The 12,880-nt window shown below is 38.3% G+C and overlaps 1 protein-coding gene across 2 annotated transcripts in view; it reads right to left on the reverse strand.

The window, feature by feature from the left end:
* The window catches only part of SKIV2L2 (superkiller viralicidic activity 2-like 2 (S. cerevisiae)), a 51,418-nt gene that overhangs the window by 17,496 nt on the left and 21,042 nt on the right, over window positions 1–12,880 (reverse strand). For both annotated transcript variants that reach the window (XM_010580574.1, XM_010580575.1), the window contains exon 16: window positions 216–366. In XM_010580574.1, coding sequence (XP_010578876.1) covers window positions 216–366 — 151 coding nt within the window. The remainder of the gene's footprint in view (window positions 1–215; window positions 367–12,880) is intronic.

Below are 12,880 nucleotides of genomic sequence, written 5' to 3' on the forward strand. Positions count from 1 at the left end.
ACAGTGTGTATCTATATAGGTCCTAAGAACAAGAGAAATTACTCTCCCTGAAACTGTAACATAACAGCAGATGGTGCAGTGGCAACTGTTGGCAGGAAAGACAAGAAGTGCACAGGTATAAACTCTTATAAGCGTAACTAAGTGTAACTACCCAACCTCACAGTGGAGCATCTTCTATACTGACTCTTGTGAGCACAGCATATAGAAATACTTACTTTCTACTATTTCTGGAATAGTTCTGTAATGCTGGAACTGATAGAAGGATTTTTCTAACATGTATTCAGGGTTAATTTCCTCTACTCGAAGCAAGTTCAATACCATGTTGTATGTCAGGTGGAATGCACTGTTTAAAGGATCAGCTGAACCCTGAAAAAGATCCAAGAACACTGTCCAGTTAAAAAAATATCAATTGCAGTATATAAGAATGTATCAAATAAATCATGACACACTGTTTTCTATGAAGACCTGCTTTGATGGGTAGTACAACTTGCCTTGAATTTAGATTACGTGTCTCATCAAATCCTAAGCAATTTTATTATGCTGAATATATAACAGTATTTGTATGTCTCATCATATCTATAGTTATACTACAATATTATAAATTAGATCTGGATGAAATTAAAAGTTTAGATGAAAAACTTAGATGTTTCTTATAGACTATTATTTGGATTCCATTATTTTAACCTGAAAATAATACTTATTTAACTATTTAAAGCAATCCATTATTTTAACACTCTGGAAAAACTTATTTGCACACCTTTTTTTCTTAAGAATTACTGATCACACTGGTGTCTTGGGAAGTCTGTTAAAAAATAGATAGTCTACAACTTCTTCAACTTAAGTAATGTCTCGTTATAAAATTAATTTACTTTGCAGGCTGCCCGAAGGAAGTCGTGGGCTTTCCACTTGTGGAAATATATAAAAGCCATCTGGACATGGTCCTGGGCAGCCTGCTCTAGATGACCCTGCTTGAGCAGGGGGCTTGGACAAGATGACCTCCAGAGCGCCCTTACAACCTCAACCATTCTGGGATTCTGTGAAGTTTGTTTTTTTTTTTTACAAGGTGGTATTTACAAGTATTTTGAACAACCTAAGAAGAAAGGATGCTGGGAAACTATTGTGAGGAAATACCACATCACTACCTTCTTTCCCCATTCTTATTTTCTAAGAACATCTACTACTGTCCTCTGTCAAAAAAATGTAATGGACATTTTACCCACAAAGACGACTTCATTTTCATAAGAAGAGCAAACATTTAACTGATATACATTAAAACAACCAGCTATTCAAAGAACACACAGAACAGTTAAACAGCATCCAAGAAAGATGTAGAAGACCTCAACACTACAGCCTCTCAGAGCAAAGGACAAACTTGAGAAACTGTCTTTAACTTAAGTGTCAGCATAGAAGGCCATCCTAATAAACCAAATAAGAAGTCACTGCAACCAGACGACAGAGGCCCAAAACTTCTGAAGTATGAAATTGCCCAACTGTGGTGCATAACCTTTCATTTCAAGTAGCACTGGTATCAAAGGAACAAGTGCCTGACAGTTCTTCAGTAAGGATCCAAGGAAAATCCAGGAGTTACAAAGCAGAAAATTACAATTTCTGTAAAACGAAAGGAGTGTAAACTAGAAGCAACAGACAGCTGGAGAGAATACAGCAGAACAGCAGCATAAATAGACCTTTAATAAACCCAAGTTAGATCTCACAAATCTTTCAGAGCTCTTTGAAGATGTTAACAAGTACGTGGATTATCATACCTCCCTGATTTGTGAAAAGCTTATGACAACACAATCCCCACCCCCACCAAACTATGTTATCGAGTCTTTAAGGGATTTTAAAAAACTAAACTCTTGTGAATTACTAAACAGAAAACCAATGTAATTTGGTATTTTTTCAAAACAAAATTTCCAAATGGAGACTCAAAGAGGTCTGGACTTAAGAAATCTAGAAAAAAGACATAGACAGAAAAATAGCAAGATCTGCTAAAATACTACTAAAACCACCAGCAATCCACAGAGTTGCATGACAAGCAATAAAATGGCAAGTGAAATTTAATCTGAAAGTATATTGTTAGAAGATGAAGTGCAACAGTTTGCAACGGTTTAGTATTTACTGTTCATTAAAATGACCTATACCTGAAATAAAAGACGTTTACTTAACAAGTGTTGTCATTGCAACAAAGCCTATGAGTAAATTCATTTATGACTAACAACTAAAACAGATAACAAGAAAATGAGGATGTTTCAAGACATTTTTCATGCAACTATATGACTGCTGAAAGTTCAACATATTCTATCAGACATTTTAGTAGCTCAGAGAGGGTTGACACTGGGAAACACGCTCCTCTACACCTTCTTTTAAGCTCAAGATTTGCTTTACCTAAAACCAATTATACTGTATCCTCTTGCAACTCATTTTTTGCCTTTTGCCTTAACGTAAGGTATGTAGCAGAGATACTCCCTCATCACACATAACAAAAAAAGCATACGCTATTAAAGAAACAACTGATGACTAGTTTAAATATGCAAATGCTGAAATTCCCAACAAGTGCTCTCTTAGATCAAGCTAAGTTTAATGGATTTTAAATGACATTACCACAATATACACATTTTTCTTTCGATTTTAAATGTACAGTCAGGAATTCTGATACACATCCATTGATGCACTAATGTCAGATTTAATAAGAGACAGTTTGAATGTTTGAATCTGAGACTCCTTCACATGTAGGATTGTATTGGGTTTGTGTGGCAAGGTTTTGGTAGCAGGGGGGCTACAGGGGTGGCTTCTATGAGAAGCTGCTAGAAGCTTCCCCCATGTCCGATAGAGCCAATACGAGCCAGCTCCAAGATGGACCTGTGACCTGCTGCCAGCCAAGCCCAAGCCCAAGCCCATCAGCAACAGTGGTAGTGCCTCTGGGATAACAGATCTAAGAAGGGAAAAAAAGGTTGCAGCGGGCACAGAAACAGCAGCTGGAGAGAGGAGTGAAAACATGTGAAAGAAACAACCCTGCAGACCCCCAGGTCAGTGAAGAAGGAAGGGGAGGAGGTGCTCCAGGTGCTGGAGCAGAGATTCCCCTGCAGCCCCTAGGGAAGACCATGGTGAGGCAGGCTGTCCCCCTGCAGCCCAGGGAGGTCCATGGTGGAGCAGATATCTACCTGCAGCCCAGAGAGGACCCCACGCCGGAGCAGGTGGATGCGATGCCCGATGGAGGCTGTGACCCCATGGGAAGCCTGTGCTGGAGCAGGGTCCTGGCAGGACGTGTGGCCCCATGAAGAGAGAAGCCCATGCTGGAGCAGGTTTGCTGGCAGGACTTGTGACCCCGCGGGGGACCCACGCTGGAGCAGTCTGTGCCTGAAGGACTGCACACCGTGGAAGGGACCCATGCTGGAGCAGTTCGTGAAGAACTGCAGCCTGTGGGAAGGACTCGTGCTGGAGAAGTTTGCGGAGGACTCTCGTGTGGGATGGACCCCACTCTGGAGCAGGGGAAGAGTGTGATGAGTCCTGCCCCTGAGGAGGATGAAGCGGCAGAGACAACATGTGATGAACTGATCGTAACCCCCAGCCCCCGTCACCCTGCGCTGCTGGGGGGGGTTAGGTAGAGAATCTGGGAGTGAAACTGTGCCCAGAAAGAAGGGAGGGGTGGAGGGCAGGTGTTTTGAGATTTGGTTTTATTTCTCATTACCCTACTCTGGTTAAATGGCAACAAATAAAGTTAATTTTCCCCAAGTTGAGTCTGTTCTTCCCATGACAGTAATTGGTTGAGTGATCTCTCCCTGTCCTTATCTTGACCCACGAGCCCTTTGTTATATTTTCTCTCCCCTGTCTAGCGGAGGAGGGGGAGTGACAGAACGGCTTTGGTGGGCACCTGGCCTCCAGCCAGGGTTAACCCACCACAGGGATATTTAAGAATAAGATACAGATCCCAGAGATATAGAGCCTTATGGGATTACCTTACAAAAGCCAAATCATACTCACTACATGAGTATTTCATCTCAGAAAAAATCCCAGCTGTTACAGAGAAGCCTTCAGCATATGTTGATACTAAGAAAATACCAACATGAACACATGTAAAACAAGTTTAAGATAAATCATATAGCCTAATGTTTTGCTTTTCATAGCCAGAGGCTCATTCAGTCATCCTAGCTTACATCTGTGAGCAGATCGTAAATACACACGTAGGTTTTCACCTCAAGTGATGCACCACAGAGCAGAAATACCTCTTAAATTAGATCGTGAAATGAGTATTTAAAATAACACCATCAGTTCTGAAATTACCACAAATGGGTTTCTACTAACAGAGATGCATCGCTAAGTACGACATCAACAGCTGAGCTGCGGTGTGCGGAGGAAAACTCAAGTTTCTACAGATGTTTCTGGTCTGATACACCAAACAAAGATGAGAGAACTTCTGTTGCTGATACTAACCAATGTATAAACTCAGCTTTTACCTTAGACCTGATAAAAGAATTATGTACCCAAGCTCTTGCCTATTTTTCTAAATATATCAGTTATTCCAGGAAAGAGAAATTACCACCCCCTAAAAAGCTTGCTTCCCTACAACAGACAATGCCATTTAAAGAATGGCATTTACTAAAGAACAGCACAGCAGTTATGCCAGTGTCAGCTACTGGTGGGTTAGATTCTTTCCTACAGCAATGTCCACTGCCGTAGCCAGGCATCAACTAACGCAGCTGGAATACACCCACCAGCTGGCTGCAGCCACCGGCATATCTACAGACCAGTGCAGATCTGACAAAATGCTGCTGTGATCACGCCGATCATACTATGAACGCTTCTTTCCATTCCTGACAATGTTACATAGCTTTAAGGCATAATTAGCTGTGTGCTTACAAGATTTTCAACTATTTGAAAGAATAAAATCATGTTACACCCTCACTTATATGTTATCATATGGTGAGAAAAGAAAACAATGAACTTTATACAACTATAATATATGCACAGAACATGCCAAGAAAGATTAAACAATTCCTGCAGACTCACTTTAAAGGCTTTTTTAAAATCAGCACAGTTCAATTGTGAAGAAGGAGTGATTTAAAAACAAACTAAAAACCCCAGCTATTTCAAGGATTATATAAAGGAGACTTATCTGAAAGGCAGCATTTGAGCCAGTTGCTGATGTGGCAATTTTTATTTTAAACATATAATCAGCATTTTACAATTTGAAAATAAGATTATTCTATTAAGACAAAGCACTTAAAATACAAATCCTATTTTGACAAAAAGAATTGTGAATTGTTGCTGTTCCTTCATCTCATAAACACATCTTTCTCCAAGTTTCAGAAATTGTTTTCTCAGTGTTGTTCTCTAGGTAATACTACATTCAAAATCAAAAATTCTGAGAAGCTTATTTTTTCTGAAAACTGGAACTGTTACTTCTCCAAATTAAATACAACTATATGAGCTTTACCTATTACACCCTCAGCACAGGCAGGGAATTCTGCAGGGTGCCTTGGTCTCTACTGACTACTCCAGGCTATCAGACTCACATCTAATAGGCAGCAATCACCTGGATGCCCTTGCTTCATTTACCTAGTAGCAACATACGGATTTTACAGCTGCATTAGGAAACCTTATACCAAAATCCAGTTGTTGTTCTTCTATGCTAAGTACACAGAAAACACGAGTAGACAATCAGGCTTTTCTGGCAAATTATAAAGATTGGCATGATCACTGAAGAGGCAATTAGTGGTTACCTAAAGACACCTGCCAGATACATATGGTGGAGGGAAGAGAAGAACAGGAGGGGAAGGAAGATGGGCCATCTTACTGACAGGAAAATGGAAAAGGTGGGCCTTCCATTCCTAACTTGCTCTTGAAGAGCCTAAACAGTATAAAGTGTTGAACTATCCTGTATTTTGCTTGCTGCTAAGATATATTAGAGGCAAAATAGTTTAACTAACATTTTCTCCATGATGGTTTGCTCTTCTTGCAATCCCTTTCTCTGCTCAAGCCCTGTGCCAACAGCTCCTACATCAATTGCTTTTCTTTTGTACTTTCTTAAAAGTATTGTGAAGCATGTGCATGACATTTAGCTCACCCTCCACCATAGATCCTCCTGTCACAGTTCATCAACCTTCTCTTTGAGAAGCTAGGGTATGCAACCACCTGCCTCAAGTTCTCTCAGTCTCTGAGGAAGCCTCTCCCTTGTCTCCAGAGAAGAAGCTCCATATTAGACAGGAAGAACCACCAACCACTTACGCAGAAGACTGGGCAAAAGCCTAACTGATCAGAGCTGCAAAAAGTTGATGAGAAAGACTGCCTTGAACAGGCATCAAGAAGTCACTTTCAAACACACGCTGTGTCTATGACTTTATTGTTTTTGGAGAACTACCATCCCAGTTTTCTGGCCTCCTTTCTGCAAGTAACCCTCCTCCTCACCCCTTCAAAGCAGGCAGACCCCCCACCCCAAATCTTCAACAGACAGTAGCAACAGATTTATTTCTGAATATTTTTTAAAAAACAGAATGATTTTGCAAGCTTTTTTATCGCTCTGGACAAGAACTGCCTGGATACATGAGAACAGCCTGGATATATCAACTAAAGATCTCAGAAATTAATGACCTACTTCATGTGCTTGCAACCACTTTGCTTCTCGAGAAATTTTAAGCCAACTTATTAGTCGCATCCCTTCAAGTTTTCCAAGATTTGGGTTGCAAAAGAATGATTGGTTTAAGCTGATAATGTTAAAAATCAAGAACATGACCATAAACAATTCACTACAGGAATAATTTAGTCAAGAACTATCTGAAAGTTATAGCCACTATACACTGTGCCCCGTTTAACTGCCAACAGTTTCAGAACAGAGTCTCTTCTTAAGAGAGTCAAATCATCCAACAGGGCATTCGACATTTACTAGTCCTACCATTTCTTGCCCACATAAACTAAAAAGATATAAAGATTGGGGAAGAGTAAGATTAGTGTCTGGAATTGATATTCACAGGGTTTTTTCACTGTTTTTTTATTACTGTTAAGACTTGGAAGCCTTGTCTAACCAGAGATGTGAGAGCTATCAGTGCTGCATTATGGCACGCACTGTTGAGCAAGACGTACATTTGGTTAAGGGTTACTCTCTCTGTTCTCTCTTATAGTGGGAGAAAAATATTTACATTTTCAAAACTTTTCCCATGCAGAGAGAGGAGCAAATTTTGCACCTAACTTTCAGCAATCCAGCCTCTCACAGAAACCGTGTACAGAATTTTCAAAGGGAACATAAGATGGCAAACACTGTCTGAAACTAACTCACAGGGACATTACAAGCTAACAAAGATGGAAGAGGCAACTTGCAAAGCAACAATAAAGTATCTTTCGTGACAGAAATCAGATACAGTACAGGACATATTTTAAGGCATTTGGTCCACTGACAGTTTCATTTGCTTATCAGTGTTTCCAGAAATAAGCTGAATGAATGAGTTTCCAAAAAGGCAACAAAGAACCACTTTACAAAACCAGCAAAGAACAGAACACAGTGATGATATTTAAAAGGTCTCAGTTTTTTCCCCTGTATGGGGGAAATAAGTACACTTAGCTGTCTGTGACAGTAGCCATTATGAATTTCTATGAAAAACATCATTAAAAAAAAAGTGACTGCTTGATACACCTGTTAAGACACAGAAATAACTTTAGTGAAATATTAACAACACACATATTTCCCATATATCAATGATATAGGTACTACATGAATAATCAGATCTCTCTCAGAAATATCAAATGACTGTGTAGTTATACTGATAACAGGATTATCCTGAGCTACATTAGCATGACTGCAAAACCGATAAAAACCCCTTCTGCAGGGTTATTTTTAACAGACAATGGTAAGCAGCTATTTTAAGCACAAATATATTACCCATTTGGCTCACTGCTTTGCCCCCAAAACAGTTGCACCAACACAAATAGAAGCCACTGTGGGTGGCAAAAGACTGCTTTAGCAGCCTTTGCCGATGAAAATACCTCAAGCTTGGGATCCACAAATGCTCCAGCTGTAATAAGAGACTTAAAAGGAAAAAAAAAGTATCTCCATTTCTCTCACATGCAACTACCACCGTCTGAAGTTAGTTCTGAATGACTTGAACTTTTCAGTCATTTACCCTCTCTAATACAGTAGCTCCTACCATTGTAACTATCCTTAGTTTTACTTCAGGCTAGCAACTCAAGTTCTGTTCCTCCCCTAAGCCTTTTGTCTTCTTACTGTAGTGAACACAGAAAAATATAGGAAAAACCCACTTGTACCAAGGCATCCCAATTTAACAAGGGAGTATTTAAACTCTCAAAACTACAAATATTTTATACAACACAAATACTGTACTTTAACTTAAAAATTTAAAAATTTGCCCTCCCCAGACCTCCCCCAGGATCATAGCATTGCTACATGAATTGCTCTCCACAGAACACAAACAGATGGTGGGCAGAAAGGTAATTTTAACATGTGTTCAACCCCATACTGTGCAATGATTCTTTGGATCTGAACTGGCCTGGTAACACTACAACTGTATTTGGATATGTTTGAGAGAATAATTTTGCTCCTTCTAAGTTGGATGAACTCAAAGAAAGCTGAAATGGAAAAAACCAAATGATATCTGTATCTCCACTCAGAAGCTAGCTGAGATCCTCAACACTCATTGGTTTCAGATTTGCTAATACAGGTATCAGGTCAATGATGTGACAATTTACAAGTTCAGTAAATACACAGTATGTTTTAAGTTAAAGGAAATGCGTGCCCTAGCACAGACTATATGCTTCTACAAAGAGTTAATATAGAAATAAATTTTAAAAAGGAACTTTGTCTTCTTTTCACCTCACATTTACCTTTTAAGAATAAGAAGAAAGAAAAAAAATCTAGCTTAATCAGTCAAAATGCATTTACATTTGCAGTGATGAGTTTACCAAAGTAAAAGAAAAGTTCCCAAAAATCTGTCAGCTGAGGCGGGAACTGCTATCCACAGACTGACCTAATAAAACTTCAAGTAACTTGTGGTATTAACAAGCAGCAACCACAATTAATTAATAATACCAGTCTGCTTAGTCCTATCGGCTCTGGAAAAGCCAGTAGGTAAAATTAAAGAGTGACTAACCACTTTATATGCCATCTGGTGCACCCCATCTTCCCACATTTTGGTTGCAAATGTTAGGAAGAACTATTTGCTTGTCTCTTCTATCTCCTGGCTTGCATAACTACCTACAAAATTGTGAGCTTGTTCACGATGGCATTTGAATATCTGTTTCCCTTAAAACAGTTGAACTCTCTCCATGATTTCACACTGAAATCTTGTTGACTTTAAGCAGATTTTGAATTAAGGTTAGAAGTTAAGTACCTTCCTGAACTGAAGCCTGGAAAATTTCTGCAGTGCAAACTTAAGAAGAACAAGAAAATTTGGCAGTTTACAACAAAAATAAAAATTCTACATTAATATTTTTTTACCTTAATTTTGATAAAGCATCCAAAAATGTTTGTTTTATTGAGATTCTCATCTATGTCACAACTTTAAATTAGAAAGAACATTATAGTGTCCTCAAACCACTAATGACAATCTATTTCTTTAGATTTTGCAACAGCTTTTCCAACAAGTGTTAGCACCAGCCTCCAGCTGAAGTGTATTTCTCTCCCAAACTAGGCTTTGGTAAATTTCTCAAATCCTGAGGCTTTTTTTTTTTTTTTCCCCATATGAGTAAGCTTTAAGTCAAACCAAAGTACAACAGTATAATTAAGCTGGCATGCTAAGCTGATATTTGCAGGACTGAATGCTGATGGAAGACAGTCTCACTAGAAGGCTTCACCTGCTGTCTTGTGCATAGTCCCAAACAAGATTAAATGGAAAACTGTTATTTACTACTCACTCACAAGTTATGGGAAATGAACTGAAATACCAGTTTGCTTCTCTAGAAACATCTTTAAAGCATCTGGGGAAAAGTAAATGGCAAATCTGCACACAGTATGGTCTTAAAAGGGGTGGACAACCAGCAGTACTAAAGATTCTGCAGAGTCTTTATCATAAAAGTGAAGTAGTAAGCTGTATCATTCCATACCAATTTCAATACAGGCCACCACATTTTGTACAAGAAAACATTAATCATAGACATTGTATCAGGATATCCTCTTGCAAAGAAGCTTGTGCTGCAATTTTTCCAGACACTGCACTTAACAACTGCTACGCTCTAGCCTGCATCTGATTGTACCTTGCTTGAACTTCCTGATAGAGATTGTCTTGCCTTCTGTGGCAGCCATGCATACCTAACAACCTCCGCTTCTTTACTTCAGACAGTGCTAAGCATTCCATTTGCAAATGACCTCTGTTGATGCCCTCCTCCCATGCTTCTTGCCTGATCACACAGTAAAAACTCAGTACAGTTTGTAAATGCAAAATGAGAACTCAATGTAACAGAATAATTCTTACCACCTGAAAAAAATTTCCCATTCACCAGAAGTGTTGTCCATGTATTAGTCAAAGGAGATAATTTGAAAAAAACCACACTAATAATTTCAAGAGTATGATGTTAATCTATATGGGTATTTCAAAGAGTAACAAAGACTAACAACAGTTTTGGACTGTCCTAAATTTATCTAACAGTAACAACAACAAAAAAAGCACCCAAACACCCAACCACTGAAATAACAGAATCTATACTTTTACATTAGGTAATTTTTAAAGTTTTACTGTTTTTCAACCAAATTCAAGAGCATACACACCCATATTTATTTTAAAACACAGAAAGACCAATACAGGAGCAGACCCATGGCCTACCTAGTCAATACCAGACAAGCCAAAAGAAGGAAGAAGCAACCTCACAGTCAAAGATTAAGTGAACTACTTCTGCATAAAACAGTATTTTTTTTCTGCATGTTAACCACTGCTTTTCCTGAATTCTAATTTATCACAGTTTTTTATAGTATTACACAACTATGTCATTTCTCACAACCCAGGCAAGCATTTAGTTGCTTGTTACACTTTCTATGTTAGAAATCCACGCAAAACTACACCGGTGCCCAAGGCCTGTTATTAATTCCTTTTGCAGACAGATAGTTATGCTTATGTAAAAGTACTAACTTCCAGCAATTCTATCAGATAGCTCCTGTTCCAGAAACTTCATCCTCTAGCAAATGAAGCTTCTCAGCACCTCCTCATCATTTCCCATCTTACATTTATTCCCTATCAGCATAAATTTATTTATTTTTATGTAAATATTGATTTTCACACTAAATAGAATTCTCTTTGTACTTGGGAGTCTGAAAGGAACAGCCATATGTGATACACAGTAGATGATTAAAACACAAAATACCTAACGATGCTGCCTCAATTATAAGGGAACAATGATTTGTCCTTTCAAAACTCAGAAAGTTTCTAACAGCTGCACAGTAGTCATATGAGAAAGCTGTGCAAACAGGCAGAAAGTTAAAAAGAAAAGTATTAAGCTGTCTGAATTGCTATCCTGGTCATTTGCCTAGTACAATAAAACAATCTAAGAGTCAAAATAAAATACAAAAAGACAAGATGGATTTCTAATAGCAGCATACAGGCCAAATAAGCACAGTACTGCCAACTATAAATGAAGGCCCTGCCAAGGGGCCAGATGTAGCCAGTGGAATATCTCCTACAGCTTGGCATCGGGGCACTTTATGTTCCATACAAAAATGACAAGAAAAACATAATACTGTATGTTTTATCTGGCTAGATGAATGTTTTCTTTTGATTTTTCAGTCCACCTAACTTCTCCTGTGAAGGAGTAAGCAGATGCAAAGAACTGATACACTCAAATTCAAGGCTCAAAAACCTACTTAGAGTAGCACATTTTCCTTCATTATACAATCATTTTCTGTAATGTAATTAACCTGAAGTTTTTGTCTTTTAGAGACATAACAGATTACCACCGCTCACCTCTGTAGGAATACGTGCTAGTAACATGGCCAAATTCCAACCAGAGAAGTGCTGCTCTGGTTTCAAAGGCCATCTAGCGTCAGGGAAAGGTTTCCACTTCCTAACTAAACTAACACAACGTAGCTAAAGATTTTAATTAAGGAAACAACAATAAAAAAATTCCCATCAAATATTTCTTAGTATTATGCAAATGTAAAACTATCATTTACTGGCTTGAGAAAGCTATCCAACAGTATTGTAAGCATTTAGTTTTATAGATTTGCGCAAATCACCAGTTTACTAAATATTCAGTGGTCAAATAAATGCTAAGGATAAATGAAAAAATCTAGTTACACTGCAGAAGCCAAATGTACACTACTGAGTTTAAGAAACATTTACAAATATCTCTTGTAAAAACTCCACCTAAGATTTGAACTTTGAATTTAAGTCTGAAGTACTGTACACAATGCCGCAATCAACAGTTCCACAGCCAAACAGCACAGCTGCAGCAATGCTGCTGGTACTGAAATATACTCAAAGTTCTCACTTCACTGATCGCCGTGTTAGGCAGCTGATCACATTACTCCTAGATGCTTTGCTCTAGTATTCAGGAAATGGCTTGGATTAGACATGCATGAGGGTTGAATAGCTATGACAAAAATGTCCTATGTAAATGTCCAATCATTCTCAACATGGCTAATTTATTTCTTCTGAAGTTTTCCCTATAAATCTTTAGCTTATCCTGGAGTAAAGCCACAGTACTTGACGTGGCAACAAAACCGCACTGCAAGACATGATCGTGATCTTACTGCAGACAAACTTTGTCAATCAGTAAGTAAAACCTAATTCAGACACACTTAACGATGAATACAAAATGCAAATATTGAAGAAATGTTAATCTGTATACATTCTTGGCCTGTTTTGAGACAAAATTTCCTCTACATATTTTGTATTTAAAAAGGAAAATAAGAAGTATTTTTTATGTTTTACTGCTCATCTCATAAAAG

The sequence above is a fragment of the Haliaeetus leucocephalus genome, unplaced genomic scaffold (assembly GCF_000737465.1).
Source record: "Haliaeetus leucocephalus isolate CR32 unplaced genomic scaffold, Haliaeetus_leucocephalus-4.0 Scaffold722, whole genome shotgun sequence".
In the NCBI taxonomy this organism is placed as follows: Eukaryota; Metazoa; Chordata; class Aves; order Accipitriformes; family Accipitridae; genus Haliaeetus; species Haliaeetus leucocephalus.